General features: G+C 41.6%; 1 protein-coding gene across 1 annotated transcript in view; it reads left to right on the top strand.

The window, feature by feature from the left end:
• Positions 1–1596: 1596 nt before the first annotated feature.
• The window catches only part of LOC117534949 (unconventional myosin-XVIIIb), a gene marked incomplete at its 5' end in the record, with an annotated part of 33224 nt that continues 18455 nt past the window's right edge, over positions 1597–16365 (top strand). Inside the window, 12 exon segments of the mRNA XM_034199228.1 lie at positions 1597–1656; positions 1659–1683; positions 1686–1738; positions 1740–1753; positions 2241–2364; positions 4563–4763; positions 4962–5072; positions 6580–6684; positions 8154–8315; positions 10434–10547; positions 12777–12893; positions 13231–13314. Of these exon segments, the coding sequence (XP_034055119.1) occupies positions 1597–1656; positions 1659–1683; positions 1686–1738; positions 1740–1753; positions 2241–2364; positions 4563–4763; positions 4962–5072; positions 6580–6684; positions 8154–8315; positions 10434–10547; positions 12777–12893; positions 13231–13314 (1170 nt within the window).

Here is a 16365-nt window from a genome sequence, read left to right as displayed (position 1 = left end):
TACTCCACTACTTATTTTTCTGACCACTTTTGACTTTCTACTTCTTACATGTTGAACCCAAATACCTGTACTTTCTACTTCTTACATGTTGAACTCAAATACCTGTACTTTTCTACTTCTTTATAGTTGAACTCAAATACCTGTACTTTCTACTTCTTACATGTTGAACACAAATACCTGTACTTTCTACTTCTTACATGTTGAACTCAAATACCTGTACTTTCTACTTCTTACATGTTGAACTCAAATACCGGTACTTTCTACTTCTTACATGTTGAACCCAAAATACCTGTACTTTCTACTTCTCAACATGTTGAACTCAAATACCTGTACTTCTACTTCTTACATGTGAACCCAAATACCTGTACTTTCTACTTCTTACATGTTGAACACAAATACCTGTACTTTCTACTTCTTACATGTTGACACAAATACCTGCTTACTTTCTACTTCTTACATGTTGAACACAAATACCTCTACTTTCTACTTCTTACATGTTGAACACAAATACCATGTACTTTCTACTTCTTACATGTTGAACTCAAATACCTGTACTTTCTACTTCTTACATGTTGAACTCAAATACCTGTACTTTCTACTTCTTACATGTTGAACACAAATACCTGTACTTTCTACTTCTTACATGTTGAACTCAAATCACCTGTACTTTCTACTTCTTACATGTTGAACCCAAATACCTGTACTTTCTACTTCTTACATGTTGAACACAAATACCTGTACTTTCTACTTCTCACATGTTGAACTCAAATACCTGTACTTTCTACTTCTTACATGTTGAACACAAATACCTGTACTTTCTACTTCTTACATGTTGAACTCAAATACCTGTACTTTCTACTTCTTACATGTTGAACTCAAATACCTGTACTTCTCTACTTCTTACATGTTGAACCCAAATACCTGTACTTTCTACTTCTTACATGTTGAACACAAATACCTGTACTTTCTACTTCTTACATGTTGAACTCAAATACCTGTACTTTCTACTTCTTACATGTTGAACACAAATACCTGTACTTTCTACTTCTTACATGTTGAACACAAATACCTGTACTTTCTACTTCTCACATGTTGAACTCAAATACCTGTACTTTCTACTTCTTACATGTTGAACTCAAATACCTGTACTTTCTACTTCTTACATGTTGAACTCAAATACCTGTACTTTCTACTTCTTACATGTTGAACTCAAATACCTGTACTTTCTACTTCTTACATGTTGAACTCAAATACCTGTACTTTTCTACTTCTTACATGTTGAACCCAAATACCTGTACTTTCTACTTCTCACATGTTGAGGTCAGGTACTCTTTAAAGCAGCTGCTAGTTATGGGTACTTTTTACTGAAGTGCACTTCAAAGCCTCTTTGCTTTGACTTGAGTAAAGAAGTTTAGTCAGTACTTCTACTTTCACCAGAGTATTTTTAAACACGAGTATCTGTACTTCTACTTGAGTAAAGGATGTGTGTACTTGTGCCTTCTCTGATTATATGAATTGTGTGTGTGTGTGTGTGTGTGTGTGTGTGGGGGTGCGTGGTGTGTGATGTGCGCGCGTGCTGTGTGTTTGTGTGTGTAGGTGTCGGTGCTTCAGGCCCAGGTGGATCAGTCCAGACGGAGTGTGACGGAGTTGAAGCGTCCATGGCCCGCCGCGTGACCTCTGACCTCCAGACGCTCGAGTGCTGACCGACAGTCTTCAGGGTCGCATGCACGAGCTGGAACCGCAAGCAGAGGAGGTGTGTGTGTGTGTGTGTGGTGTGTGTGTGTGTGTGTGTGTGTGTGTGTGTGTGTGTGTGTGTTGTGTGTGTTGTGTGCGCGTGCGTGCGTTCTTTTCGGAAATTGTTGGCTATTTATGGTTGCTACGTTAAATGCATGACTTTTACTTTTATATTAAAAGTATTTTTTAAGATTAAATTAAAGATTTGTTCTGAAGCGTTTAAATTTTTGGTGTGGTATGTGGTATGTGTGTGTGTAGTGTGTGGTCGTGTGTGTGTGTGGTGTGTGTGTGTGTAGTGTGTGTGTGTGTAGTGTGTGTGTGTGTGTGTGTGTGGGGGTGTGTGAGGGCGTGGAGTGCGTGCGTGGAGTGCGTGCGTTAGTGAGTGAGCGACGCGAGCGCGTGCGGTGTTGTGTGGTGTGTGTGTGTGTGTGTGTGTGTGTGTGTGTGTGGTGTGTGTGTGGTGTGTGTGTGTGTGTGTGTGTGTGTGTGTGTGTGTGTGTGTGCAGGTTTGACAGTGAGCTGACTCAGGCTCTGGAGGCTGCAGATTCTGAGCGAGATCAGAAGGACAGAGCGTTTCTGGAGAACACGGCGTTAGCAGCGGAGATTTACACACTGCGACGCAACCTGCAGGTGTGTGTGTGTGTGTTGTGTGTGTGTGTTGTGTGTGTGTGTGTGTGTGTGTTTGCATAAAAACCTCCTGCAGTGCATTAGTGTTAATGACGTATTGACACAAACACAAAGAAAGGATGATGAAATTGTGCGCTTTAAGGTGAAATATCAACGGGCCTCAGTCATCACTTTAACCTGAGAGAGAGCACAAAATCTATGGAGGGAATTACAGACGCCACGTTTGATTCATGCGCCGCTGTCACACCGGGGAAACATACACATTACATCGTAGATTAACGAGAAACAGACGGAGAAAACATGAAGTCTGACTTAACCAAACCTGCAGCAAGAAGTCATCAAATGGAAGACATGCAGAGACGAGGAGAGCAAACACAATGATCTCACATTTAAGAAAGATGAAATCATTAACATACAGATAAAACAAAAAAGATCAGGTCAAGTTAACATAAAGTTAACAAGCAGGCAAAGAAAATTAGTAAAATATGTGAAATAAAAGAATAAAACATCATTTTGACTCGTTCTTCAATAAACTTTAAACTCAGGTTGGTTATAAATGTTAAAGAGGCGTTATAATGCTTTTTGGACTCCTTTGTTGTGATAGGCTAAGGGGCGGGACATCTCTAAGCGGTTGGCCAATCACAACAGAGTTAATAAAATAAATACCACTATAATGTCAAATAAGAACATTGGTAAATCTCCAAAATCTGTAAATACATTCCTCATGTTTTAACTCTTGTTTTTGAGTCTCTGAGCTCTCGGATGAACACAGTTGTTGCTTGAAGAGCATCAGCAGAATAAAATAAATACCACTTCACTATAATGTCAGATTAAAAAAAGAGTAAATCAATAACATAAAGAGGAACCAAACAAAACAAAAGCAAGTGCAGGGAGAGAAACATAACTTAATGTTTTTGCCCCAACATTATAGTGTTTTTTGAGTTATATTCCTCATGTTTTAACTTCATTTATCCTTGAGACGTTTAGTGTATTTGCTCAAACACATGATAGGCTAAGGGGGCGGGACTTCTCTAAGCGGTTGACCAATCACAATAGAGCTACAAAATAATGTCGTATAGGAAAAGAGGTAAATCATTGAAGGTCCCGTGTCATGGCCATTTCTACTGATCATAGTTCCATTGTTGAGGTCGACTAGAATAGATTCACATTGTTCAATGTTCCAAACTCTCATTGGTTTCTCACAGCATCTCTGTATAGTCTGTGTATTCACTCTCTGTCCTACACGGCTTGTTGGAGCTCCTGCCCCCCCCCCCTCGCTGTGAGCCCAGTGGCCGTCTGCGAGACACAGCGAAACCCAGCCTGAAACACACACACACCCGCAGCCTGGCTGGGAGTTTGTGTGCGTGCCCAGGCTGAGTTCTCGCCGACCCCACACCAGTGAGCCGGCTCGCTAAGTCCCGCCGAGTGTGCGTGTGTGAGGAAGTCCGCGGATTGGTCCAAACGTAACGGCTCCGCGGACGTAACGTAACGGCAAATGGACCAATCCGCGGAGCCGTTACGTTACGTCACTGTACCCGAAATACGTCACTATACCCAAGAAGTAAAAAATGGAAAAAGAGAAATCTCCAACGAGGCGTTCTGGGGCAGCATAGAGAGGTCTTCTCTGTGTTACGGCCCGTCCACACAGCGGCGTGCGTTGAAGCTTGCCGGCGGGCGTGTCTGAAACTCGACCAACAACCAATCACATGAATCTCCCGCCCCGGACACACAAGCAGCGGTTTGATTGGCTAGAGCTTGTACTGGCATATGATTTGATTGGCTGACGCTTCCACCGAGGCTTCAAAAGTTGAACATTGCTCAACTTTTGCAGCGAGCCACGCCAGCAAAGCTCCGCGTCGCTTCCCACAATGCAATTCGGCGAAAAGTGACATCACCCCATTCAAAGTGAATGGTGAAGCTTTCAACGCACGCCGCTGTGTGGACGGGCCGTAAGAGTTTTACTCGCTACAGGGTGTACTTTACCTGCACCGTTTACATGCAGAGAAACCTTCATCACACAAGGGGACGGGTAAGAACCGGAAAAGCATGACATGGGACCTTTAAGATAAAGAAGAACCAAACAAAACTAAAGCAACAACATTCAGCTCCATAATGCATACATAATGTTTTTTGTGTGATATATAAACCTTGCCCTCTGAGCCCTCGGATGAACTCAGTTGTTGTGTATCGTGTGTGTTCAGGAGAGCCAGGCTGAGGTTCTCCGGCTGCAGAAGCAGAAAGAGGAACTCTGCGCTCAGATCCGGGACCTCAGCCTCCCGGTGGATCTGGCCTCTGATTCGCTGCCCGACCTCAAGAAGCAACAGCGCCTCCTGGAGGCCGAAGTGAGCGAGAAGAGGGAGGAGATCTGCACGCTTTCTGCCAAGATACAGAAGCAGCAACAGGTACAAAGAACATTGAGGGGGATGCAACATTTACTCAAGTTCTGTACCGTTCAGTAAAAGGTTGATGATAAAAAATATATGATTCTGATAAGGGCTATTCTGCACAATGAGTACTTTTACTTTGACCTTGAGTACTTTAGATATATGTATATTTTAGTAATGCTTACTTCAACGACTTCTTCCCCTCTTCTCTCCCAGGTCCACATGCGCTTTGAGATGGAGATGGAGAGGATGAAGCAGATGCATCAGAAGGAGTTGGAGGATAAAGAGGAAGAGTTGGAGGACGTGCACAAGTCTTCTCAGAGAAGGGTACGTTAACACGGTACAAGTATTAACGGCACCGTTAGAAAGAAGTTACAAATTCAGACAAAAGGGCACAATTCAGAAACAAAGTAAAGATTACAAAAATAATACTGGATTCTGAAGAACATGACACATTTCGAAAAAAGTCATAATAAATTGTAATTCTGAAAAACTTGAAAAAAAGTCGTGATTCTGAAAAAAGACCGAGAACTGAAACAAAATGGAAATTCTGAAAAAGAATGGTTGCTGAAAAAGAGTACAAATAGAAATCTGAACTTTGAAAGAAAGTCAAAAATCTGGCAAATTCTGAAAAAAAGTCAGAATTCACAAATAAAATAATATATTGAAAAACTAAAAAAAACTAAAAACAAAACTTTATCTGTTTCTTGCAGAGAAACAACAATAGAAAGAAACAGAAAGTGGACCTTTGTGTTGAGATCATTTGGCAGAGTTATAATTCGTTTGGGAACTCAGTATTGAAACCTTGATAAATGCTTTTAAAATTGCCTCTTTTGTCGTTAAAATAGTACAAAATATTCTATTGAAAGCATCAATCCTTTTCTTCCTCTGAACTGAGCCCTTTTGTTTTGTGCAGACGGCTCTTTGTAAACGTCCTTCCTCGCCTGAAAGGAATCAGACTCTTTTCATTAAGTCTGTGTTTTTCTTTCATAATGTTACGCAACCACATAATAATAATATATTTAATTAATACAGCGCTTTTTAAGATACACAAAGAAGCTTTATGAAAATCACAAATTGCTCAGATGGAAGTTACATCACTTCTCTGCAGTTACAGCGACAAACACACACACCATACACACACACACACACACACACACAACAGCACACAGCACATCAACACATACACACACACAACACATACACACACATACACACTAAACGACAGCATCATACACACACATACACACAAACACTCACACACAATACAATACACAACACACACACACACAGCGACACACATATCACACACATACACACAAACACGGCACACACGATACACCATACACACACAACACACATACACACACATACACACACACACGTCAAGCACACACATACATAACAAACATCACACCACACAAACAAACCACACACAGAACACACACCAAACACAACACGACAAACACAACAACAACACACACTCACAAACACACATACACAAACACACATACCACACACACATGCTGGTGTTTACACACAAATTATGATGTTTTTATGTGTATCATTATGCAAGGGAACACTTCAAGGCCAATAAATGCCAATTCAGACCCTCCATCCATTTATTATATTGTGGTGTGTGGTGTGTGTGTGTGTGTGTGTTTGTGTGTGTGTGTGTGTGTGTGTGTGTGTGTGTGTGTGTGTGTGTGTGTGTGTGTGTGTGTGTGTGTGTGTGTGTGTGTGTGTGTGTGTGTGTGTGTGTGTGTGTGTGTGTGTGTGTGTGTGTGTGTGTGTGTGTGTGGTGTGTGTGTGTGTGTGTGTTGTGTGTGTATAGCTGAGGCAGTTGGAGATGCAGTTGGAGCAGGAGTACGAGGAGAAGCAGATGGTGATTCATGAGAAGCATGACTTGGAGGGACTCATAGCGACTCTGTGTGACCAGGTATCCCATCGTACATTGTATTTATTATTATAGTGAGTAATGTTTAGTGGATAAATGTAATTCTTACATTACAGGCAACATACAACAAGCATGTTCTGCAAAGAGGTGGCAGATCATTTAGTGTTGTCCTTGTTTTGAAAGGTTTACGGAGGAGGATTTCATTCAGAACATTTTTTGGGATGAATCTCCAAAAAACAAGACAGAGTTTAGGCTATTTTGCTTCCATAACATAGGTCCTTTCAGACTAGTTGAAATAAAACATACATAAGCTAAAGGCGGCTAATGTTGGGCTATAAAGGAGCTACAGCACGGTCACACGACTTCACGTCACCACCGCTAAGCTAAAGGCGGCTAATGTTGGGCTATAAAGGAACTACAGCACGGTCACATGACTTCACTTCATCACCGCTAAGCTAAAGGAGCCTAATGTTGGGCTATCAAGGAACTACAGCACGGTCACATGACTTCACGTCACCACCGCTAAGCTAAAGGTGCCTAATGTTGGGCTATAAAGGAACTACAGCATGGTCACATGACTTCACGTCACCACCGCTAAGCTAAAGGTGCCTAATGTTGGGCTATAAAGGAACTACAGCATGGTCACATGACTTCACGTCACCACCGCTAAGCTAAAGGAGCCTAATGTTGGGCTATCAAGGAACTACAGCACGGTCACATGACTTCACGTCACCACCGCTAAGCTAAAGGTGCCTAATGTTGGGCTATAAAGGAACTACAGCATGGTCACATGACTTCACGTCACCACCGCTAAGCTAAAGGAGGCTAATGTTGGGCTATAAAGAAACTACAGCACGGTCACATGACTTCACGTCACCACCGCTAAGCTAAAGGTGGTGCCTAATGTTGGGCTATAAAGGAACTACAGCATGGTCACATGACTTCACGTCACCACCGCTAAGCTAAAGGCAGCTAATGTTGGGCTATAAAGGTTCTACAGCATGGTCACATGACTTCACGTCACCACCGCTAAGCTAAATGCAGCTAATGTTGGGCTATAAAGGTTCTACAGCACGGTCACATGACTTCACGTCACCACAGCTAAGCTAAATGCAGCTAACGTTGGGCTATAAAGGAACTACAGCATGGTCACATGACTTCACGTCACCACCGCTAAGCTAAAGGTGCCTAATGTTGGGCTATAAAGGAACTACAGCACGGTCACATGACTTCACATCACCACCGCTAAGCTAAAGGCAGCTAATGTTGGGCTATAAAGGTTCTACAGCACGGTCACATGACTTCACGTCACCACAGCTAAGCTAAATGCAGCTAACGTTGGGCTTGATGACATTTAGTCGTCGCATTAAGACACTGCTGTTTTTAAATCCACCAGTTGGGTATTTACTGATGTATTTTATGTCGGAGAACGAAACATTAAAAACAACAGACCTTATTTCAGGATAATAACCTGGGTTTTAGGACTCATTCCTGCACATCTTTCCCTGCAGGTGGGGCACAGGGACTTCGATGTGGAGAAGAAGTTGAGGCGGGATCTGAAGAGGACCCACGCTCTGCTGGCCGACGCTCAGCTGCTCCTCTCCACCGTGGATAACCCGGGTCAGAACTTCTCCAACGGCAGCAGAGAGAACATAGAGAGGCTGCACTGCCAGGTAACCTCACCTGAACACTCACCTGAACACTCACCTGAACACTCACCTGAACAAAACTAATTCTGAAAAAAGTAAAACAAATACAATTCCTGAAAAATGAAAACACATTTTGAAGAAAAGTCAACAATCTGAAAATAATCGGGATTCTAATGAACATGAAAACATTCTGAAACAAGTCATAATGAAAAATGTAATTCTGAAAAAGAAGTCGGGTTCTTGAAAAAGTCTGAGTACAAAAAATGAAATGCTGAAAAATGTCAAAATCAAAACTAAATAATGTCAAAATTCTGAAAAATTATTATTAAAAATTTATAATTTATTTTGCAAAAATTCGAAAAATATATCAAAATTCAAACACTCACCTGAACACTCACCTGAACACTCATCTGAACACTCACCTGATCACTCATCTGAACACTCACCTGATCACTCATCTGAACACTCACCTGAACACTCACCTGAGCACTCACCTGAGCACTCACCTGAGCACTCACCTGAGCACTCACCTGAGCACTCACCTGAACACTCAACTGTACACTCACCTGTACACTCACCAGTACACTCACCAGTACACTCATCTGAACACTCACCTGAACACTCACCATTACACTCACCATAACACTCACCTGAACACTCACCTGAACACTCACCAGTACACTCACCTGAGCACTCACCTGAGCACTCACCTGAACACTCACCTGAACACTCACCTGAACACTCACCTGAACACTCACCTGATCACTCACCTGAACACTCACCTGAACACTCACCAGTACACTCACCTGAACACTCACCTGAACACTCACCTGAACACTCACCATTACACTCACCTGAACACTCACCATTACACTCACCTGAACACTCACCAGTACACTCACCTGAGCACTCACCTGAACACTCACCTGAACACTCACCTGAACACTCACCATTACACTCACCTGAACACTCACCAGTACACTCACCATTACACTCACCTGAACACTCACCATTACACTCACCTGAACACTCACCAGTACACTCACCTGAGCACTCACCTGTGCACTCACCTGAACACTCACCTGAACACTCACCAGTACACTCACCTGAGCACTCACCTGTGTACTCACCTGAGCACTCACCTGTGTACTCACCTGAACACTCACCTGTACACTCACCTGAACACTCACCAGTACACTCACCAGTACACTCACCAGTACACTCACCTGAACACTCACCAGTACACTCACCTGAACACTCACCTGAACACTCACCAGTACACTCACCTGTAAACTCATTTGTACCCTCACCTGAACACTCACCTGAACACTCACCAGTACACTCACCTGAGCACTCACCTGAGCACTCACCTGAACACTCACCTGAACACTCACCATTACACTCACCTGAACACTCACCAGTACACTCACCATTACACTCACCTGAACACTCACCATTACACTCACCTGAACACTCACCAGTACACTCACCTGAGCACTCACCTGTGCACTCACCTGAACACTCACCAGTACACTCACCTGAGCACTCACCTGTGTACTCACCTAAACACTCACCAGTACACTCACCTGAACACTCACCAGTACACTCACCTGAACACTCACCTGAACACTCATCTGTGCACTCACCTGAACACTCACCAGTACACTCACCTGTACACTCACCAGTACACTCACCTGTGCACTCACCTGTACACTCATCTGAACACTCACCAGTACACTCACCTGAACACTCACCTGCACACTCACCTGCACACTCAACACTCACACTGAATAATCCCCTAAACACTCACCTGAAGACTGAACACTCACCTGAACACTCACCTGAACACTCACCTGAACACTCACCTAAACACTCACCTGAAGACTGAACACTCACCTGAACACTCACCTGAACACTCACCTAAACACTCACCTGAACACTCACCCAAACACTCACCTGAAGACTCACCTGAACACTCACCTGAACACTCACCTGAAGACTCACCTGAAGACTGAACACTCACCCAAACACTCACCTGAAGACTGAACACTCACCTGAACACTCACCTGAACACTTACCTGAACACTCACATGTACACTCACCTGAACACTCATTGTATCTATTATTATTATGATTGTTCAGCTGGAGGCGAGCGAGGCGGTGCGTCTGGAGGCAGAAAGTCTGCAGACGACTTTATCTCAGGAGCTGGAGAACTGTCAGATCGAGCTGGAGAACATTTGCAAACAGAAGAGCATGGTGAGCACTTCCTGTCTGTCTTCTTCTGCTGTTCCCTGTAGTGTTTACTTCCTGTCTGTCTTCTGCTGTTCCCTGTAGTGTTTACTTCCTGTCTTCTTCTGCTGTTCCCTTTAGTGTTTACTTCCTGTCTCTCTTCTTCTGCTGTTCTCTTTAGTGTTTACTTCCTGTCTGTCTTCTTCTGCTGTTCCCTTAAGTGTTTACTTCCTGTCTGTCTTCTTCTGCTGTTCCCTTAAGTGTTTACTTCCTGTCTGTCTTCTTCTGCTGTTCCCTGTAGTGTTTACTTCCTGTCTTCTTCTGCTGTTCCCTTTAGTGTTTACTTCCGGTATGTCTTCTTCTGCTGTTCCCTTTAGTGTTTACTTCCTGTCTGCTTCTTCTGCTGTTCCCTTTAGTGTTTACTTCCTGTATTCTTCTGCTGTTCCGTTTAGTGTTTACTTCCTGTCTTCTTCTGCTGTTCCCTTTAGTGTTTACTTCCTGTCTGTCTTCTTCTTCTGCTGTTCCCTTAAGTGTTTACTTCCTGTCTGTCTTCTTCTGCTGTTCCCTTTAGCGTTTACTTCCTGTCTTCATTACATTGCATTTAGCTGACGCTTTTATCCAAAGCGACTTACAATAAGTACATTCGACCAGGAAGACACAACCTTGAAGAAAACAGAATCATAAAGTACATCAGGTTTCATAGAGCCAAACATTTCAAGTGCTACTCAACTGGCTTTAGATAATCCAGTCCTTTATTAGTATAAAAGTGCTTCGTTAATAGTTCTAACGCTCGAAGTGGAGTCGAAAGAGATGAGTTTTCAGTTTGCGCCGGAAGATGTGCAAGCTCTCTGCCGTCCTGATGTCAATGGGGAGCTCATTCCACCATCTTCTTCTGCTGTTCCCTTAAGTGTTTACTTCCTGCCTTCTTCTGCTGTTCCCTTTAGTGTTTACTTCTTGTCTGTCTTCTTCTGCTGTTCCCTTTAGTGTTTACTTCCTGTCTGTCTTCTTCTGCTGTTCCCTTTAGTGTTTACTTCCTGTCGTCTTCTGCTGTTCCCTTAAGTGTTTACTTCCTGTCTTCTTCGGCTGTTCCCTTTAGTGTTTACTTCCTGTCTTCTTCTTCTGCTGTTCCCTTTAGTGTTTACTTCCTGTCTGTCTTCTTTTTCTGCTGTTCCCTTAAGTGTTTACTTCCTGTCTGTCTTCTTCTGCTATTCCCTTTAGTGTTTACTTCCTGTCTTCTTCTGTTGTTCCCTTAAGTGTTTACTTCCTGTCTTCTTCTGCTGTTCCCTTTAGTGTTCACTTCTGGTCTGTCTTCGACTGCTGTTCCCTTTAGTGTTTACTTCCTGTCTGTCTTCTTCTGCTGTTCCCTTTAGTGTTTACTTCCTGTCTGTCTTCTTCTGCTGTTCCCTTTAGTGTTTACTTCCTGTCTGTCTTCTTCTGCTGTTCCCTTTAGTGTTTACTTCCGGTATGTCTTCTTCTGCTGTTCCCTTTAGTGTTTACTTCCTGTCTGTCTTCTTCTTCTGCTGTTCCCTTTAGTGTTTACTTCCTGTCTGTCTTATTCTTCTGCTGTTCCCTTTAGTGTTTACTTCCTGTCTTCTCCTGTTGTTCCGTTTAGTGTTTACTTCCTGTCTTCTTCTGCTGTTCCGTTTAGTGTTTACTTCCTGTCTTCTTCTGCTGTTCCCTTTAGTGTTTACTTCCTGTCTGTCTTCTTCTTCTGCTGTTCCCTTAAGTGTTTACTTCCTGTCTGTCTTCTTCTGCTGTTCCCTTTAGCGTTTACTTCCTGTCTTCTTCTGCTATTCCCTTAAGTGTTTACTTCCTGTCTGTCTTCTTCTGCTGTTCCCTTTAGCGTTTACTTCCTGTCTTCTTCTGCTGTTCCCTTTAGTGTTTACTTCCTGTCTTCTTCTGCTGTTCCCTTTAGTGTTTACTTCCGGTCTGTCTTCTTCTGCTGTTGCCTTTAGTGTTTACTTCCTGTATGTCTTCTTCTACTGTTCCCTTTAGTGGTAGCCATCATCTCCACAAATATAATATGAATATTCCAAAGGTTTTCCAATGGATGAAAACTAGAAATGTAATAAGTGTTGATAATGACCTCTCCTCCTCCTCCTCCTCCTCCTCCCTCCTCCCTCCTCCTCCTCCTCCTCCTCCTCCTCCTCCTCCTCCTCCTCCTCCTCCTCCTCCTCCTCCTCCTCCTCCTCCTCCTCCTCCTCCTCCTCCTCCTCCTCCTCCTCCTCCTCCTCCTCCTCTTCTCCCTGTTTCCAGGTGGATGAACAGTTGTCTATACTCCAGCACGAGAAGGTGGACTTGCTGAAGAGACTGGAGGAAGACCAGGAGGATCTGAACGAGTTGATGAAGAAGCACAAAGCTATGATCGCTCAGGTACCGCTCACTTCCTGTCTCTCTTTGCTTTACATCAGTCACTTCCTGTCTCTCTTTGCTTTACATCAGTCACTTCCTGTCTCTCTTTGCTTTACATCAGTCACTTCCTGTCTCTCTTTGCTTTACATCAGCCACTTCCTGTCTCTCTTTTCTACACATCAGTCACTTCCTGTCTCTCTTTGCTTTACTTCAGTCACTTCCTGTCTCTTTTTGCTTTACATCAGTCACTTCCTGTCTCTCTTTTCGTTACATCAGTCACTTCCTGTCTCTCTTTGCTTTACATCAGTCACTTCCTGTTGTAATCCTGATCTTTAATCTGAGCTCCACTCTGCTTCAGTCCTCCAGCGATATCTCTCAGATCAGAGAGCTGCAGGCGGAGCTGGAGGAGGTGAAGAAGGAGAGATACGTCCTGCAGGAGGAGGTGAGCAGCATGGAGGATAAGAGCTTTATGTGCAGAGATGGAAGAAGTACACACCTCCTTTCCTCAAGTAGAAGTACAGATACTCGTGTTTAAAAATACTCTGGTGAAAAGTAGAAGTACTGACTAAACTTCTTTATCAAGTGAAAGTCAAGAGGCTTTTAAATGTACTTCAGTAAAAAGTACCCATAGCTAGCAGCTGTTTTAAAGAGTACCTGACCTCCCTTTATATTAATAGAACAATAATGTCATTGTTAGCTAATGAATGTTTCCATGCTGAACAACGGCAACATGACAACGTTTCCATTGGTCCCTCTTCTTTAGAGAAGACCAGGAAATGATGGATACACGGATCGTGTTCAAATCAATAGGCACGCAATGACTCTAAAGAATAATGATCACGCATCAAACACACATTCAGACTAAAGGAACCAGCTGTTTGGAAAATGAGAGAAGTAGAAAGTACAAGTATTTGAGTTCAACATGTAAGAAGTAGAAAGTACAGGTATTTGAGTTCAACATGTAAGAAGTAGAAAGTACAGGTATTTGAGTTCAACATGTGAGAAGTAGAAAGTACAGGTATTTGAGTTCAACATGTAAGAAGTAGAAAGTACAGGTATTTGAGTTCAACATGTAAGAAGTAGAAAGTACAGGTATTTGAGTTCAACATGTGAGAAGTAGAAAGTACAGGTATTTGAGTTCAACATGTGAGAAGTAGAAAGTACAGGTATTTGTGTTCAACATGTAAGAAGTAGAAAGTACAGGTATTTGAGTTCAACATGTAAGAAGTAGAAAGTACAGGTATTTGAGTTCAACATGTAAGAAGTAGAAAGTACAGGTATTTGAGTTCAACATGTGAGAAGTAGAAAGTTCAGGTATTTGGGTTCAACATGTAAGAAGTAGAAAGTACAGGTATTTGAGTTCAACATGTAAGAAGTAGAAAGTACAGGTATTTGAGTTCAACATGTAAGAAGTAGAAAGTACAGGTATTTGAGTTCAAGATGTAAGAAGTAGAAAGTACAGGTATTTGAGTTCAACATGTAAGAAGTAGAAAGTACAGGTATTTGAGTTCAACATGTAAGAAGTAGAAAGTACAGGTATTTGAGTTCAACATGTAAGAAGTAGAAAGTACAGGTATTTGGGTTCAACATGTAAGAAGTAGAAAGTACAGGTATTTGAGTTCAACATGTAAGAAGTAGAAAGTACAGGTATTTGTGTTCAACATGTGAGAAGTAGAAAGTACAGGTATTTGAGTTCAACATGTGAGAAGTAGAAAGTACAGGTATTTGAGTTCAACATGTGAGAAGTAGAAAGTACAGGTATTTGAGTTCAACATGTGAGAAGTAGAAAGTACAGGTATTTGAGTTCAACATGTGAGAAGTAGAAAGTACAGGTATTTGAGTTCAACATGTAAGAAGTAGAAAGTACAGGTATTTGAGTTCAACATGTAAGAAGTAGAAAGTACAGGTATTTGAGTTCAAGATGTAAGAAGTAGAAAGTACAGGTATTTGAGTTCAACATGTAAGAAGTAGAAAGTACATGTATTTGAGTTCAACATGTAAGAAGTAGAAAGTACAGGTATTTGAGTTCAACATGTAAGAAGTAGAAAGTACAGGTATTTGGGTTCAACATGTGAGAAGTAGAAAGTACAGGTATTTGAGTTCAACATGTAAGAAGTAGAAAGTACAGGTATTTGTGTTCAAGATGTAAGAAGTAGAAAGTACAGGTATTTGAGTTCAACATGTAAGAAGTAGAAAGTACAGGTATTTGAGTTCAAGATGTAAGAAGTAGAAAGTACAGGTATTTGAGTTCAACATGTAAGAAGTAGAAAGTACAGGTATTTGTGTTCAACATGTAAGAAGTAGAAAGTACAGGTATTTGAGTTCAACATGTAAGAAGTAGAAAGTACAGGTATTTGAGTTCAACATGTAAGAAGTAGAAAGTCCAGGTATTTGAGTTCAACATGTAAGAAGTAGAAAGTACAGGTATTTGAGTTCAACATGTGAGAAGTAGAAAGTCCAGGTATTTGAGTTCAACATGTAAGAAGTAGAAAGTCCAGGTATTTGAGTTCAACATGTAAGAAGTAGAAAGTTCAGGTATTTGAGTTCAACATGTGAGAAGTAGAAAGTTCAGGTATTTGAGTTCAACATGTAAGAAGTAGAAAGTACAGGTATTTGTGTTCAAGATGTAAGAAGTAGAAAGTACAGGTATTTGAGTTCAACATGTAAGAAGTAGAAAGTACAGGTATTTGAGTTCAACATGTAAGAAGTAGAAAGTACAGGTATTTGGGTTCAACATGTAAGAACTAGAAAGTACAGGTATTTGGGTTCAACATGTAAGAAGTAGAAAGTACAGGTATTTGAGTTCAACATGTGAGAAGTAGAAAGTACAGGTATTTGAGTTCAACATGTAAGAAGTAGAAAGTTCAGGTATTTGAGTTCAACATGTAAGAAGTAGAAAGTTCAGGTATTTGAGTTCAACATGTGAGAAGTAGAAAGTACAGGTATTTGTGTTCAACATGTGAGAAGTAGAAAGTACAGGTATTTGAGTTCAACATGTAAGAAGTAGAAAGTACAGGTATTTGAGTTCAAGATGTAAGAAGTAGAAAGTACAGGTATTTGAGTTCAACATGTAAGAAGTAGAAAGTACAGGTATTTGTGTTCAACATGTGAGAAGTAGAAAGTACAGGTATTTGAGTTCAACATGTGAGAAGTAGAAAGTACAGGTATTTGAGTTCAACATGTGAGAAGTAGAAAGTACAGGTATTTGAGTTCAACATGTAAGAAGTAGAAAGTACAGGTATTTGAGTTCAACATGTAAGAAGTAGAAAGTACAGGTATTTGAGTTCAAGATGTAAGAAGTAGAAAGTACAGGTATTTGAGTTCAACATGTAAGAAGTAGAAAGTACATGTATTTGAGTTCAACATGTAAGAAGTAGAAAGTACAGGTATTTGAGTTCAACATGTAAGAAGTAGAAAGTACAGGTCTTTGGGTTCAACATGTGAGAAGTAGAAAGTACAGGTATTTGAGTTCAACATGTAAGAAGTAGAAAGT

Source organism: Gymnodraco acuticeps, unplaced genomic scaffold (assembly GCF_902827175.1).
Source record: "Gymnodraco acuticeps unplaced genomic scaffold, fGymAcu1.1, whole genome shotgun sequence".
Lineage (NCBI taxonomy): Eukaryota > Metazoa > Chordata > Actinopteri > Perciformes > Bathydraconidae > Gymnodraco > Gymnodraco acuticeps.
This window is presented reverse-complemented; position numbering and strand designations above follow the sequence as displayed.